The sequence below is a fragment of the Tamandua tetradactyla genome, chromosome 16 (assembly GCF_023851605.1).
Source record: "Tamandua tetradactyla isolate mTamTet1 chromosome 16, mTamTet1.pri, whole genome shotgun sequence".
Classification (NCBI taxonomy): Eukaryota; Metazoa; Chordata; class Mammalia; order Pilosa; family Myrmecophagidae; genus Tamandua; species Tamandua tetradactyla.
The window spans coordinates 41,722,535-41,738,570 of NC_135342.1; the positions used below are offsets into that span (position 1 = coordinate 41,722,535).

The 16,036-nt window shown below is 47.5% G+C and overlaps 1 protein-coding gene across 6 annotated transcripts in view; it reads right to left on the reverse strand.

Annotated features, from left to right (window-relative positions):
- ABCC12 (ATP binding cassette subfamily C member 12) overlaps positions 1–16,036 on the reverse strand; it is an 84,825-nt gene that overhangs the window by 17,492 nt on the left and 51,297 nt on the right. For 5 of the 6 annotated variants that reach the window (XM_077132343.1, XM_077132345.1, XM_077132342.1 and 2 more), the window contains 10 exons: positions 15,583–15,707; positions 12,452–12,524; positions 10,739–10,942; positions 7,203–7,337; positions 7,024–7,093; positions 6,863–6,934; positions 3,422–3,511; positions 2,606–2,709; positions 2,065–2,262; positions 1,111–1,337 (listed from right to left, as the gene is read on the reverse strand). In XM_077132343.1, coding sequence (XP_076988458.1) covers positions 1,111–1,337; positions 2,065–2,262; positions 2,606–2,709; positions 3,422–3,511; positions 6,863–6,934; positions 7,024–7,093; positions 7,203–7,337; positions 10,739–10,942; positions 12,452–12,524; positions 15,583–15,707 — 1,298 coding nt within the window. The remainder of the gene's footprint in view (positions 1–1,110; positions 1,338–2,064; positions 2,263–2,605; positions 2,710–3,421; positions 3,512–6,862; positions 6,935–7,023; positions 7,094–7,202; positions 7,338–10,738; positions 10,943–12,451; positions 12,525–15,582; positions 15,708–16,036) is intronic. The other variant, XM_077132344.1, reaches the window with a different exon arrangement.

Consider the following 16,036-nt stretch of genomic DNA (forward strand, 5'->3'; position numbering starts at 1 on the left):
AGAAATAGCTTTCCAATCCACTCCTCTTTTTCTGCTCCCACTGCTATTGCCTCATCATCTCCCGCTCATATTCTACCTTTCAAGAGACTCCTTTCTTGTAGCCCTGCCCTGACCGTTACATTGCTCCATCCATCCTCCACACTTTGGTCAAAGTAATCTTTCTGAAAGTCACATCTGCATATGACTGGATTAAAATAACCCTGCTTACAGGTAGAGGCAGGTCCAGGGTTTGTGGGCTGAGGGTTTCACAATTTGGGGTGCCCTCCTCAAGAACCTTAGTGCAGCACAGCGCTGGGCACATCCAGAATCATAGCAAATGGCTTGCTGATTTTTATGGAAACTTTAAATTTCATAGCATTGTATTCCATTTCTAATTTACAGGAATTTATGGTCATATGGTCTCATTCGATCTTCATAATCTCAGAAAGAAGTGAGGCATGTATTTTAATGATCATCATTTTAGAGACGGGGATACTGAGGCTTGCAGGCATTTCTCTGACTTCTCCAAGGCCCTTCAACTAGTCTTGTAGCAGAGTTATTTTACCACCCTTTGCCCTCATACAATGCCCTCCATACTCCAGAGCCAGTCTTTTGTAGGATGGGATCTTAGCCGCCTTTCTGCTTTCTCCCAGGGTAGGCACGAGGGTGGGTATGGGCTCACAGCCCCAGCAGAAAACACCCATGCCAAGTAGCCTGAGGCTTTTCTCTAAGAACTCAGAGTGAGTGAAAGTTGATCCTGTGACTCTTCTCCAGCACCACAATGGCAGAGCCCCACATTGAAGAGCACAGCAGAGAGCAACCACATTAACTTGAGATGGGGCCTGGGACTAGAGACCTAACCTCCCAGTAATACTTACTTTGCAGGGTTATTCTGAGGTGTAAACTGTCAGGATGTATGTAAAGCACTTAGCGTAGCACCAAATGCTAAAAATCAATGTGCTCCGCCATCAGAGAAGACAGAAGAATTCAACGCCACATGACACCCGGCCATTGTGTAAAGTTAGTGGAGAATGCTCTGTGTTGATCAGAAAACAGGCTCAAGTGTGTACATGTGTCGGCGGAGGGGTGGGGGTGGGGTGGGGAGGGAGACAGGGGTGCTCCTTGACCTACCGTAAAAGAATCAAGAAGCCTGCAGCAAGGCCAGCGAGGACTAAAAGGATGGCTGGGAAGACAGCTGCCAATATTATGAGAATGAACACCACCATAAAAAACTGCTGCAGGAAGTTCTCTGCATGGAATGGCAGCCTCACATCCAGCTCATCCATGTCCTTGGAAAAACGGTTCATTAGCCTGCCAGTGGGAGTCGTGTCAAAGAAGCTCATTGGGCTCTTTAAGATCTGTGGATAAAAGCAGAGAGTCAAGCAGAGTCGAGTTGTATATTTACTAAACCCTTCTGCTCTGCTGCAGCTGGGATTGGGAGTGCAGAGTCTTGGCTCTCTTTCTGGGGCACAGCACAATGTGCCAGGCAATCTTGAGGAAGTCAGAATGCTCTCCTCCTCATGGCCACCAAAAGTGCAAGTGCGTTGAGAGATTCTGCTTCTGTGTGGAGCTCCAGAGAGAGTCCCTGCAGGTGAGGCAGCCCCTCCAGGATGGTGCCTGTGCATAAACAGGGGTTATGTGTTCCAGGGCAACTTTCCACTGCATCTCCTGGCCCTCAAAGGTAGGCCATGCAGTGTGAGAGCTCTGCCCTCTGGCCAGGGCTTTCACACTCAATGGCTGTTGCCCTATGCAGCTGTGGAATGAGGAGGAGCCAGAAGTACTTCTTGGGGCCCCCAAGAACTCAAGATTCTCGGGAGCAGGAGACGGCACAGTGTTGCTTCCTTGGGAGGCCTTCCTGACCACCCCCACCTGCATCCTGACTAGCTAAGGGCCCGTGGTCCACCCCACAGCTTCCTGCAGTTTGCCTTCACAGTTGGTAACTGGATATATGGAAGACTATTCCCAGACTAGGCTGTCGACTCCCTGCAGGCTGTCTGTCCCCAGAGCCCGGCCCAGAGCCCGGCAGTCGGTGCTCAGTAATCCCTGAATGATAGATGGGCACACGTGAGCCCCTGGAAGATGCACCTTGTCGAACACTCTGTCGTGCAGGGAGGAGGACGCCATCAGGGTGGTCTTAGTGAAGGTGAAGCCCTTGGTGATGCCAAACACCAGCATGGACACCATGCTCCCTGCATACACCCACTGGTACACACGGTCCCCGGTGTCGGCCAGGACTGTGCCCTTCTCACATATAGTCCTGTTCTCATGGGGCCCACAGGTCAGCTATGGAGAAACATGAGAGGGGAACAGAGAACTGGTTAGCTTTCTGGAGAGCAGGCACTTTCCAGAGCATCTTACCAGAGAAAGGAAACTAAAATATGGTGCGTCTTTATTAAGGATGAGTGGATAAAATCAAGTCAGTTCTCTTTGGGGACTCCTGAGCTTTACTCAGGCCCTCCTCCTGGGTGGGCCATGACTCCTGGAGGCACCTGACTTGAGAGCTTGGTACAGTCAGCGGGAAAAGCTGACCTGAGGAGTACCCACGAGTTTATTCAGCCCCTCCACCAGCAGGCTTTGTGCTCTTAGATGCAAAACTAAACATTCCCCAATGCCGAAGGAAGCTCACCTGTGAGCCTTTGTCTAACCAGAGGCCCAGCCACCAGTTGCTGAAGGCGGAGCTGCCAATCATCAGGAGGAAGAGGGACACGGTGAAGAGAGAGAGGAGGTACCCTGCAAGAGGAGGGGAGAGGCCCAGGGGGCTGGGGATGTGAGGAGCTGCAGTGAGCATGTCTTCCTCAAAGCCCCTCCTGATGGGGTATGTTCAGAATCTGCGGGAAAGGGACCCCCACCCTTGGGAACCACTTCTAGGCTGATCCAACGAGTCTGGGCATTGGATCCCCACTCCCCAGTGGAGAATGACTGGTCCACCTTGTGGGAAAATGGGTCCAGATTGCTATGGTATTGGGAAAACTACTAATGTGCACTTTAATAGAAGCTACTTGATCTTCTTCAGAAAAAATTAAAATAAAAAAACCTATCATGTTGGGGAGAAATGGGGAATGAAGCTAGAAAAATTTTTTGTTGTTATTGTTTTGTACACCAAAATGGGAATTTTGTATTGAAGGCAGGCAATGAGCTGCTCGTCATTGTATTCAGTGATCAGCATGTGGGGTTGTGGAAGAGCCAGTGCTGGTTCACCTTGCTGCTCACTCCATTACAATAAAATAAAATCTGGCAGCTTTAATGGAGGTAAAGAGTGATTCCATTTAAAAGGCCATATTATCAAACTTAAAATTTTTTAGGAAAAAAAAAAGCACTGATAAACATCTCCAGCATAAAGAGAGTAATTGTTAAATAAATCATAAAAAGAAAAACCCAAAGTTTAGGAAAGGATTTTTTTTAGCACAAAGTAAATAAATAAACCCATTGTTTTATACCGAACCTCCAGAAGCCTTAATGTAAGTGTGATATGTTCTCCAGGTCACTGAACCTTCCCGGAGGGACTCGCTCTGGACAAGTTGGTGCGCAGGGACTATGGAGACAAACACAAATCCTTGAGATGGATATTTCCAGGACAAGGGACCCAGCAAGGCAGGCACACACCACGTCCACATTTTTCGCATTGCCATTTGGGACAGCTATAACCAGGATTTCCATTTGCCCTGTGATTTAAATTTTCTAATACCCTTTTGCTCGTTTTATTTGCTCATATGATGGTCTTCATCATGGTCCCATGAGGCCGGTGGCTTTTAGTTATTCAAAAATATTAAACACCTACTGCATATGCTAAGCCCTGGGGATACAGGGTTGTCTGAGTTCAGTCCCCTAGAAGCAAATTCTAGCAAGGTGATATGAGTAGTGATAGTTTATTTGGCAGCTAAAGGAGGTAGGAAGGTGCACCCTCAAGCCAGGTACCATTGCAGAGAAATCTCAGGGCTGGTGTAGAACATACACCCAAGAGTTTTTTTCACCTAGGAGGAAGGAGCTGGGCTATCTCTCCACCCACTCTTGTAGGCCACTGCTTAAGAACTGCTCCCAGGGAGGAGTAATTTCCCAGCACTTCCAGCTTGACCTGTGGCTAGCAAAACCCCTATGACTGGCAGAGAAACGCTTCAGGCAAAAGAAGGTAGAGCTGGCAGTTGGAAATCAGGCTGGTGTACACTCAAGTGGTAAGGACACCACCAGCACTTGCTACGGGGTGAACAAAACAGAGGCATCCTCCTGCTGCTTGGAACTCAGACCCTGTAGAAGAGACCAAAGGTATCCTTCTCCATCAGCTGCTACATGGAATCTTTATTCCCTCCACCGGTCTTTCCCAAGTCCTCTCCATTTTCCAAAGTAAAGGGAAAATGACTATAAATTCTCATGAAACAACATTCCTAGGGACAGTGATGCTGGCTAAACCAGCTCCCAGCAGTGAGTACTGAATGCATTTCTCTTCCCTCTCTGTACAGAACATGAAAATGTCAACTCCAAAGCAGAATCATAAACCATACTTGACTTTTATAAGCAGAGCTAAATAGAGCTGGAAAAGGGGGGCACCTCCACACATACACATAGACTCTTTGCACCCTGCCCAGACAGGGAAAGCTTTCACACCTCAAAGGCTCCTTCTTGAATAGAGCCACCATTGTACACTCTGCCTGGGAAGCTTTTTGTGCTTCTTTGAAAATGTTCAGGCTGCCTTTTGCTCATTGTGTCTCCCTCTGGGACTGCAAAATGAGGGAGGCGCCTTGGCGGGTCGGCAGAGCCTAATGAAGGGCATCCTGGAGCGCCAAGGGAGCTAGTCAAATCTATGCAGCCTCTTCTCGCCTTTGCTGAGCTTTAGAAAATGCTCTGGCAACAGGCATAGTAGGCAGCGCAGGCTAGTTGGTTTATACATGTCCTCCCTTCCTATAGCTTTCAGAGCATTTGCAGCCGTTTTGTTTATCCTTGAAAACTGGGTAAAATGGTCAGGATTTCAATCTCCCAGGTAGCTTGTAGTTTTCCTGGGAAAGCGGTTTGAGCCAGAACATGGAAGAGACGGCCAGGTACCTCACTTTAGCCAGGGAGGTTCCAATGGTTCTTTTCAAAACGTGTGTGCATTTGTCACAAGCACCATAATAGGTGCCCAATTTCATCAATTTGAAGAATCACATTTTTCACATTTTAACATCTCTAAAATTAGGCGTGCCTTCCATTTGATAGTATGTGTGCCAGTTTGAAATTGTTGTGCACCCCAGAAAAGCTCTTTAATCCTCATTCAATATTGTTGGGTGGGATCTTTTTTATTAAGTTGTTTCCATGAAGATATTACCCACCAATTGTGGGTGGGACCTACTGATTAGGTGGTTTCCATGGAGATGTGTCTCTACCCACTCAAGATGGGTCGCTTACTAGAGTCCTTTAAAAAGGAGCCATTTTTTGAAAATGCTTCAGAGTTGACAGAGCCAACACGAGACCCAGATGTTTGGAAATGCAGAGAGAAAATGCCCCCAGGGTAGTTGTTTGAAACCAGAAGCCAAGGACCCCAAGCAGACACCAGCCACATGCCTTTCCAACTGACAGAGGTCTTCTGAATCCATCAGCCTTTCTTGAGTCAACATATCTTTCTCTGGATGCCTTAGTTTGGACATTTTATTGGCCTTAGAACTGTAAACTTGCAACTGAATAAATCCCCATTATAAAAGCTGATCCACTTCTGGTATATTGCATTCTGGCAGCTTTAGTGAACCAATATAGTATGTCATATTTAATTGGCTAAGATTTTTCTAAGTGGTACATAAAATAATGATGATCTTTAAAATGGATGCCATTGTAAATTTGGTGATATACATTGTTAATTGTTGGTTTTCTCCTACCTACACATTTTTGAGAAACATAGCTAACTTGGAAAGCCACTTTACTGTGAGCACTTTGAGGACAGAGACCATGAATTTTGATCTCTGCCCTCTTGGAGCCCAGCACAGGGCAAGGTACAGAATAAGTGCTCAACAAATGTTAAATGTATGATGGGATGGAAGGTAATGGGATCTAAGGAGGAAAAGAGGCAGCTTGTCCAGCTCAACCCTCACCAGGCTCACCTCCCACTTTTCTCCTCCCTGACTTCTTAGAATTCCCTCGTGCTCTAAACCCTCCCCCCTTCCCCACCTTCTCACCACAATGTCCCTGGCCAAAACTCCTATGTATCTTAAAAGGACAGTTCAAAATTCACCTCCTCAGGGAAGTATTCCCTGACTCCTTACTCCCATACCCTCCTCACTCCCCATTTGCCTTATCATATTTCCCATGATTATCCTTTTGCCTATCCATTGCATTATCACCCACAAAACCATAAGATCATGGGAACAGGGAAGTGTCTTCATCTTTTTCTCCTCAGTCTGGCTCAATGTCCAATCTTTATTTGTGAAAGAATGAATAACCTCATCCCACCTTGACTCCTCTGTAGCTGTACAATCTTTCTCAGTGCTCCCCATAAAGAGCGGAAAACATCTCTTGTGATGGCTTTTATCTCTAACTATGCCCACGCATCCTAGTGATCTTTTCAACTAACGATAATAATATTAATAATAATAATAACTGCTAAGGGTTATTATCTGCCAGGCTCTGTGTGCTAACTACTTTGCAAGAATCTGTAAGGTTGCTAGTATTATTTCCCCCATTTTATGGAAAAGGAAACCAAGTTTCACAGAGGTCACATAACTTGCCCATGGTCACAAAATTAGTAAATGGTAGAGCCAAGATTTGGATTCTGGCAGGTGGGCTCCAAGTCTCACACTGTAGCTGGCGGTGCTAGGCTTCCTCCTCAAAATGCCATACACTCTACCTGTACTTTTCTATCCTAAACTGCAGATACTCAACAAGTATTTAAGCATATACAGCTGAGGGAATGAATGACAAATACCTTTTGTGTCTGCAAATTCTGAATCTGTTTCAGGTTCTCGTCCCTCATCTTTCTCATCTCTTGGAGCCAAAACTGGGGTAAGAAATAAAGAGAGAACCGTGTCCATTCATGGGCAGTAGGCAGTAAGAGGTGTAGGGTTCTAATTCTGTTTGTACCGGCACCTTCATCTCCCACGGAAGTACTCTCCTTCAGGACTTCCACCATTGCTGCATTGTAAATGTGCTCTGGATCCTGGGAATGAAATGAAATTCCTTCTGAAAACTAAATGACAGACCTTCTCCCAGGTCCAAAAGCACAAGGGAAGGGTCCCAATCTCTCCAACCCGAGTACACGGAGTTACCTTGAACTGCAACCCTCGGAGGTTGTGAATCAGTTTTGCATAGCGCCCTCTCTCCTGCATGAGCTTCATGTGGGTTCCCCTTTCACAAATCTCCCCATCTTCTAACAAAAGGACTTCATCACAAGACTCCAAGAACTGCAGAGATAGTAAAGCAATCTGTAATGGACCAATGGCCTTGGTAAGGGAGAGGAGAGCACCATACCAAACTCCCATCCAGTAGTGCCCTGGGTTCATCTACCTCAGCACTAGTGACATTTGGGGCTGGGTAGTTTTGTGCTTTGGGGGCTGTCCTATGCATTGTAGGATGTTTAACTGCATCTCTGGCCTCTCCCAGGCATTCCCTAGGTAAACCCCCACACCGTGTTGTGACATCAAAAACATCTCCAAATGTTGCCAAATGTCCCTGGGGTGGGGGTGGGGGGCAAAATCAATCCCAGATCAGGAACTCTGATCTAGTACCCACAGTTCTCATGGGTACATAAAGGGGCCCAAAATTGGCTGTCAGAGTGAAACACAATGAGTCTTCCTTTGCTATTGCTTCCTAAATGCAGCTGCCCTGCTAAGAAATTGTATCACAGAGATTTGAAAGATGAAATTAACACAGTCAATGCAGCCACAACCAATCATTTGGCAGAGAAGCAAAACATCATGATCTTAGTGACAGCCTTCCTCTGTTGTAACAATATTGCATGTCCCCTTCATCATCCTCATCCAGCCTAAAATAAAATGTCACTGTGCAGTCCCCAGGCAACAGGGCATACCCTCTGGCCTGAGGACCTTACCCCAGCTCTCGATGGAGAATAAAAATGTAGCAACATTAATGATGGCACCCCATGTTTTACACAAAGCATTTCTGTATTTCTAATTTGATTCCCCTTCATTTCCATATCACTCCTGAGATCAAAGAGTTTTGCTAAGAGAGTATCTGTCTGTTAATTCTGCAATGAGATAGAGCTATTTCCAGTGGATCAGTCCATTTAAGGGCAGGAAGCCTCCTCCTTAGAGGTGGGCAAGATGCCGTAAGGTTTAACATAGTTTAGCCTAAAGAAGCCTTTGCAATGTGGGCTAGGGTCTTCTCCTTTATGGGCTGGCCCACCCAAGGTCATGTCAGCTTTGGGTGCTCCTGATTAGAGCCTGAAAGAGATACCTATGCTTGATCATCATATATCCCACCACCCAGTGTAGACAGGTTGTGGCTAAAAGGCCAATGACAGCAGTTCCAATGGCTTGGATAGCCCCAGTCTTAATGTTCCCTTTGACTACCTCCCCAATTGGGTTGTCCCTCTCCCCAAACAGCCCACGTAGAATAGCCTGCCTTTGAATGTCCACTTGAGATGCTTTTTTACTGAGCCTTTTCCCTGAAAATAACCTCCCACCTTTGCACATCTACTTTATCAAAGCTTTCTCCAGTCTCTTATTTCTCAGTCTCTCACCATCCAGTAAAGGAAGTAGGCAGTTTCATTATCAGCCCATCTTCCAGGTGGGGAAAGGGAGGCACAAGAGTCTGTTGCAGCCCCCACAGTCTTTCCTGCCTGTGCAGGAGAACATCCTCCAGCCCCCAAAACTCCTGGTGAAGAAACTCTGGCCAGTGAGTAGCCAGCTCACTCCAGTGAGACTCAGCAAATTTGAGCAGCTTTACCTGCTGTCCTTCTCAGAACCCGAGCCTGGGTTAGATGTCAGCAGCCAGCCTGCCCAGCCTCACTTAATTTGTTTCTTCTCCAGGTGATAGAGGAGCAATCGTCTAGCCCAAGTATTCAGAGGGACCCGACTGCCCTATCAGCCAGAGAGCAAAGCAGCAGAAAAGTGTTTTGGAAAAGCCCCTCCTCCTCCCGGATGGACAGCAGGACCAAGATTCCAGTGCCACCTGGTGGCTGCCTGCATTTTCCAACACCCAAAGAGTGAGAGAAAATGACCTTGGTGAAGGTAGAATTTTTTTTTCAGTGAAGGAGGCCTGAGCATCAAAAAATGAGAAAACCGACTGAGGCCCTGAGAAAAGACAGCTCTTGACCAAGGTCATGCTACTGTTTAGCAAATTTCAAAGACTGGACCAGAACCAAGGTTAAGAATTGTCTTTCCTGGGGACTCCTTGAGGAACAGCTCTGATTTACCTTTTCAGGTTTAAGGCCTCTCCCTCCAGATCCCCAGTTCTCCCCAGGACAACCCCTCCAACTGCAGGTTGTCTCCAGGGCCTAAAAATTCACAGCTGTGGTTACCACATTTGGCATCCTGACTGGGAGAGAGTCCCACTCCCAAAATGCAAGTTTCTCCTCCACCCTCATCCCTGGCAGCAGAGAACTAGGAGCGCTGCCTACACCTGGCTAGTTGGATGCTTTCTAGAGATTATAGAGCCCACTAGAAGAAGCCCAGATGATCTCCAAAGGCAAAATTTCTGAGCTTGGAACTTCTGGGATCAGAACTAGTTGGGAGCAAAGCCACAGTGAAGGCCTGGTTTTTCATGCTAAGAAGCTTCCCACTGTTCAGATTGGTCCCTCCCAATGCTGGCTGTGGTGCCCTGTAGCCATGGCAACCACATTTGCCATCTCACTCCCCGGCCCACATTTGCCATCTCTGTTCCTGCCTCCCACAGCTCAACTTACTTTTGCAAGGCAATGTAACCTGCCTCCTAACCCAAGACCAGCCCCTTCTTTAGCATTTACCCTTGTAGTAGGCAGGAGAGTAAAGAGGACAGGATTTCTGTGTCCTGATCCAATGGGCCTCTCAATGCAGATTCAGTCACATGAGGTCTTGCTGCCAGCAGGAGACACACACACATGCACTTGTGCACACACAAACACACGTACACGCAGACATGCACTTGCAAGCACAACACAAGATGCACTCCTCTTGCTATGGGGACTTGCTATGGAGAGAAGAGAAGAGGAAGAGTATGGGAGAGGGGGTCATCTGGCTTGTGACAGAGTACAGGAAGTTCTGGGATTTATGCCAGCACTCAGGACTCCAGTGGGAAGGATGCAATGAGGGCTGTGCCCACCCTACCTTTCCTCAGCAGGATTTCTGCTCCTAAGCCTGAGAAAGTGGTTCTGAGCAAAGAAAAGCTTCCCATCTCAGACACAAAAGATCGCCCATGGCCTCTTCCCCCTGGGGAATGGTGTCAGGAGCATCTGCACCCATGTCACAGGGCTCCAGCATCCCCTTCTATCACCAAAAGGCCCTGGTCTCAGGCCTGCCCAGCCAACCTTGGATGAAGGAAGGATAGGAACTGTTTCCACCTGGCTCCCCATCTCCCCAACCCCCAGGGTCCATAACCACTGGCAGGGGTCAATTACCTTCTAGTGGAGGAAAGGTCTTGGTTCTACTGAGCCCAGAGGGAAGGGCTATAGTGATCATCAACAGAGAGGAGCAGCAGAATGGCTGGGAGGGGCCACTGGTGTCTCCTGCCTCCCCTGTTACTTCCCTACCCTGTCCAGTGAGGACCGTCTCAGGTGGCAGGGGCAGACTTAGGCAGAAGAAGAGACTTCATGAGGATCTGTGGTCACACTTAACCCATGTCCCCATGAATTGTTAGTCCCAGTCACCTGCAGCTGGTGGGTCACCAGGACGATCGTCTTCCCCCCAAGTGCCTTCTTAATGCATTCCTCAAAGACATGCTTCCCCACTTGGGCATCCACAGCTGACAGGGGGTCATCCAGCAAGTAGAGTTCACGATCCGAGTAGACGGCACGGGCCAGACTGATCCTCTGCCTCTGGCCTCCCGAGAGGTTGAGGCCCCTCTCTCCGATCTGCAGATGGGGACAATGCTACTACCCCACCATCAGGTCCCAGCTGCCACCCTGCAGTTCTCAGAGAACTGAAGCTTCTCAGGACTCAGGGGAAAGGCATGCAGATGACTCCTCCCACCCTTACAGGGACCCTCTGGGCACACTAGACACTCTGGGAGTGAACAAGCTCCACTTCTCCAGAAAGTCTACCAACTAGAGAAAATCTCTTTCTCATGTTGAGGGAGATGTTCTTACCCCTAACACCACACCCCACCAATGCACATCCCCCTAGGACCTTCAATACTAAAAGGAATTAGAGCAGAAAGCTCTAGGAGAATGGTCAGGCAGACAGGAAGGAGAAGTGGCTGAAAGAAGATGGAAAGAAACTCTTTAATTATTTGAGGACCAACTATTCCCCCACTAAGTAACTATAAGCTATGAAGATAGGAAGCATGCCTGCCTTGTTCATCATTGCATCCCTACCCAAGTGAACCCAAAGGGAACCCCCATTATATTTACCAGGCATTGGGCTGGGAGCTGGGGGTAGGGGGCTTGAAGCTGAACAAGAAAAGCCCCTATCTACAAGGAGCCACATTTATGTGGGGAGACAGTTATATTCCTAATAATGAGACAAAGCAGAATTTTTTTAAATGTCAAATGAAAGGTATAAACCAAGTAGTCTGGGAAAAGGCATCAGTCTGTGGGACTCAGAAAAATTTTCCTCTGGGAAGTAGATTTGGAGTTGGAATTTGAAAGACAGTAACAACAGTAGGAAGAGACGGATAGAGGCTAGAAATTGACTGGACCCTTTGGCTGGCATATAGGGGTATACATGGTAGAAGATGCAAACCCTGGAAGGGCAGTCCAGGGCTGCAACATGGGAGGTCTTGAATGCCAAGCCAAGAAGGCTGTGGTAGCCATTTTCTTGACACAGGAAGATTAGGGGCATGAGCGGAGAAAGGCAATGTGGTTGTAGCTAGTCCTTTCTCGGGCTCTTGGGGAAAGTGGGGAAGTCTATGCAGAGGGCAAGACTGGGATGGGAAGCCAGAAGGATCTCAGGTGACTTCCTTGGGTTATTTGGCTTAGCAGTCTTGACCCAGGACTGAGCCAACTCTTTGTATAAGCACCCCAGGGGAAACGTTTGGAGGTAACCCTCCCACTCCCAAGCTGGGCAGAGCCCAGGAGGCCAAAAGGGACCTTATGGACAGAGTTGGCCCTTGAGATGAGGAAGCAGCTTCCAGCAGAAAGTGTTCCTGAGATGGCAAGGCAGATTGGCAGGAACTCCAGGAAACAGCCCCTTTGAGCCAAGCACAAGTGGGGTCAGTGCCATATCTATTGAGATATCCACCAAGTGTAAGTCAGATGTAGAAGTCAAGATAAGTAGAACAAGCAGTAACTTCCTGTAGTCACAGGGACCTTTCTGCCCTCTGGATATCTAGATGTGGAGCAGGGGATTCTGCCGAGCCTCTGCCCTTCGGGCCTTGGCAAACAGGCAACGATGCCACTGCACTGGGCTCAAGGTCTGCTTACCTCAGTTAGGTCTCCATAAGGGAGACTTCTTAGGTCCTTTTGGAGGCCACAAACATGAACTGCATGTTGGTACCTGTGGGTGCCAAGGTCAGAAGTCAGCATGGCAAAAAAAATTCACAACCACCAATTGCTGCTAAATGTGTTGTTGGTATCACTAGGGCAAGGGGAGGAGGTGGCAGGTGTCTTGTTCAAGGCTCCCTCCCAACTTGTGCTCTTTGATGTCCCCAGGGTAGCTTCCTCTTGACCCCTGAGACCCCTTCCACGTCCTGATACAGAGTTGCCTCAGAGAAAGCCTCTACTCACAGAGCTCTCAGTGACATGGGAAAGAGGAAGTCAGTGTACATGAAACCCTTGAAGGGAAAGCTGAGGGTGCCAGCTACTAGCATGACTCATAAAAGTCAAAGAAGGGGGTCTTCAGTGTGGGCTGAGACTGCAGAGAAAGACTTCCTAGAGGAAGCAGGGCTGAAGTGAGACTGCAGATGGAACAGAATACCTGTGTGGGTAGAAGGGTAAAACAGAGGACTGAGCAACTGAAAATGGTGACCCCTGCCAGCTACTGAGTGCCTTCTGCTCCAGGACACTGCTTTACCCATCACACATTCCTACCTCTCAGTCACTTTGCTGATGCAGAGGAACTCGGCTCCACAGCTGTCCCACCAGTCATAATCCCACTCAGCCCCAGGAAGAAGCCCACCCTGTTGCACTGGGGGTTCCAGGAATGTCAGAAAGTTAGTGGGTAGGAACTCAGGGCACCCAGGCCCCGTGTTGTGGGAGAAGCCCAAATTCTATTCTCTTGGTTTTCTCTGCACCTCAGTTCCACTCAGACAGCCCCCGCTGTTAACAGAATCTTCATGACAACCTCCCTGGGGAGTGAATCCTAATCTGAACTCCAGTGTACGCACTGTTAGCTCAGGCTCTAACCTGATTCAGAGAGCTGCCAAACCCCAGAACTAGGCTCTAGTTATTTGCCCCATTTGGCGAGCTGCCTGCCTCCACAGGATTGCTTGGGTAATTGGTTGGCTGGTTGAGTGACTATTTCTCTTCATCAACATCAGGATTCTCTTTTCTCAGTGATGGCAGTGGGTGAGACTCCCAACTCAGGTGTTGCAAAACACAGCTTCCCAGTAAGGTGGTGGAGGCAGGGGAGAGTGCAGACACGTCATAAGCAGCTGCCCTTCAAGTGGGGCCTCTTTGCCCTGGACTCACACACAGGCCCTGGGAGCGCTCAACAGGCCCTGGAACAGCACTTGAGCAGCAGCTCTGGGCATTCCTCATGCACCAACTTGAAAGCCAGGGTGCACAGTTGATATGATCAGGACTTTGAAACCAGAATGAGCTGGGTTTGAATCCACCTGGGTAGGTAATCTTGGATAAGTGAGTGCACTTTCCTGACTCACTCTCCACACTAATTTATTTGCATTGTAAATTCCCCATCAATGGGAATGATCACTGATATTAACTTTGGCAGCCTTTCGACTACAAGACTCGGACTGCTCAGCACCTCTTCCTTCCTGGGCTGCCCCAAATTGTAAGCTACTTCCCACCTTCCTGCTTCAGGTGGCCCTGAGAGCCACAATTTCCACCTAGGAGCAAAACTTCTGCTAAAGACAGATATGTCTTTATATATCCATATGAAGGATGTTTGGTACCTCCTCTGAGGCTCAGTTCAGATGCCACCCCTTTTTCCTTGAATCCCACCCTCTCGGACTCTCTGCTGCCTCTGAAAAACCCCAGCATAGTTTCCCACCACTTGGCACTCTCCTCCTTGTTGCAGCACCATTTCTAGATATCTCTTATTCCCCTTACAGATTTGAGCTCCTTGAAGGTAAAGGTATAACTGTATCATCCCTGTGTTCCTCATGGCACCTTGCATGGTGCAGGCTTTGGCAAACATTTGTTCTCTGAAGGATCTAATTAATAGTAAAAGAAATCACCCACACCCTTCCAGCCTGCTGCCCAGGAAATAAATGGCATTCCATGTGGGGAAGAAAAGAGGCCTAGACAGGGCAAGGCAGGAAATGCTAAGTAGTTTGGCTGGTGCCAAAGACTCCCTCATTGATAAGACCTTCTGGCCACCCCTAAGCCGCCCAGTGACAAGATATCATGATTTGGAAAGAAAGGGTGGAAGAATGGACCTCTTGCCTGCTGGAGACCCACATGCTGGCCCATTCCTGCCAACAGAGACAGAGTTTGGATTCAGACAGTAAAATGTAGAAGTCCAAACCATCCATTGGAGAGTTGCCAACCAGAATCTTAAGACCAAATTCATTTTGTCTTACTTTAGCATTCTGGCTTTTGAAGAGGTTTCGGGGCAACCCAGGGGGTCAGGCAGCGCCAGCAGGAGCAAATGATACAGGTCTGGGGTTCAAGACATAGCTTCAAGACTCAATTCTGCCATTTAATAGCTTTGGCCTCTGACAGATCAACTCAGTTCTCTGGGCTTTAGCCTCCTCATCTGGAACATGGAAATATGAGCCAGATCCCCCTAAACAGGTGGTTATAGGACTCAGATAAGAGAATCCATATGGAAGCACCCCAAACTTGGCAAAGAATTATCAGAAGTTCATTCTGGCTGTTACTTCCAAAGTTTAAAGATAATGTTAAAACAAAGTGTATCAGATAATTATGACTTGAGCTTTGTTTTTATTTTATTAGATCCTTTGAAGATGTTAACAGCAATACATCTGACAGTTTTAACATCAACTAATAATGTCAGAGCTGATTACCTGCTACCTACAAGTAGTTAGATCGGTAGCCCCTACAAGCAGGACTGATTACCTGCTACCCAACAAGTATTGGTTACTCAGCCTAAAGAGAAATTGCTGAATTATTTTTTCTCCAATCAGAAAAAAAATACATGCTGTTGCAGAGAACCTCAGAACATATGCTACTCTGTGATGGCAATCGAGTGTGGCTCCTACTGGCTTCTTAGAGTGTGATCACAGTCTGCAGAAGATGCTTTTCATAAACTCCTGGGTCAGGAAGAGAAAAACCAATACCCATGTGGGTCTGATGAATATTTAATCAGAACTCATTAAAGAAACCCACTTAGCAATCATTACCAACGGCACTGGCATCTGTAGCAGTATACCAAATACTAACGTGCATCGTGCTTTAAAAGTTAATATTACCTTTGATGATCATACTTTTCTCCAAATAATATGTTTTCTCTCACATTTCCATGAAAGATCCATGCTTGCTGGGAAACATAGGCCAATGATCCACTGACTGCCACAATCCCTTCCTGTAAATGCATCTGGAGTAGGGATACAAGAGAAGTTTCAGAAGCCAAACATTATGGAGTCCTCCTTGGGTGCTGTTGCACCCTTTCCATCATTTATTCCATTAACGTTAGGTAGGAAGGTATAAGAGGGCTGACCAGGTTTCTTTTCTATACTCTGCAAAGCTCAATTGTGCAGGTCAAGGATCTCAAAGCCAAACCTCTGTAAGAGGCCTAGCAGGGAATATAAATAAGAAAGGGTTTTGGAACAGGGTGTTCCAGAAAAAGCAGTGTTATCTGCAGCCACAAACTGGAGAGCACAGGCTGTGGGACCTCACTTCATACACTTGGCATATTTGTGCCAA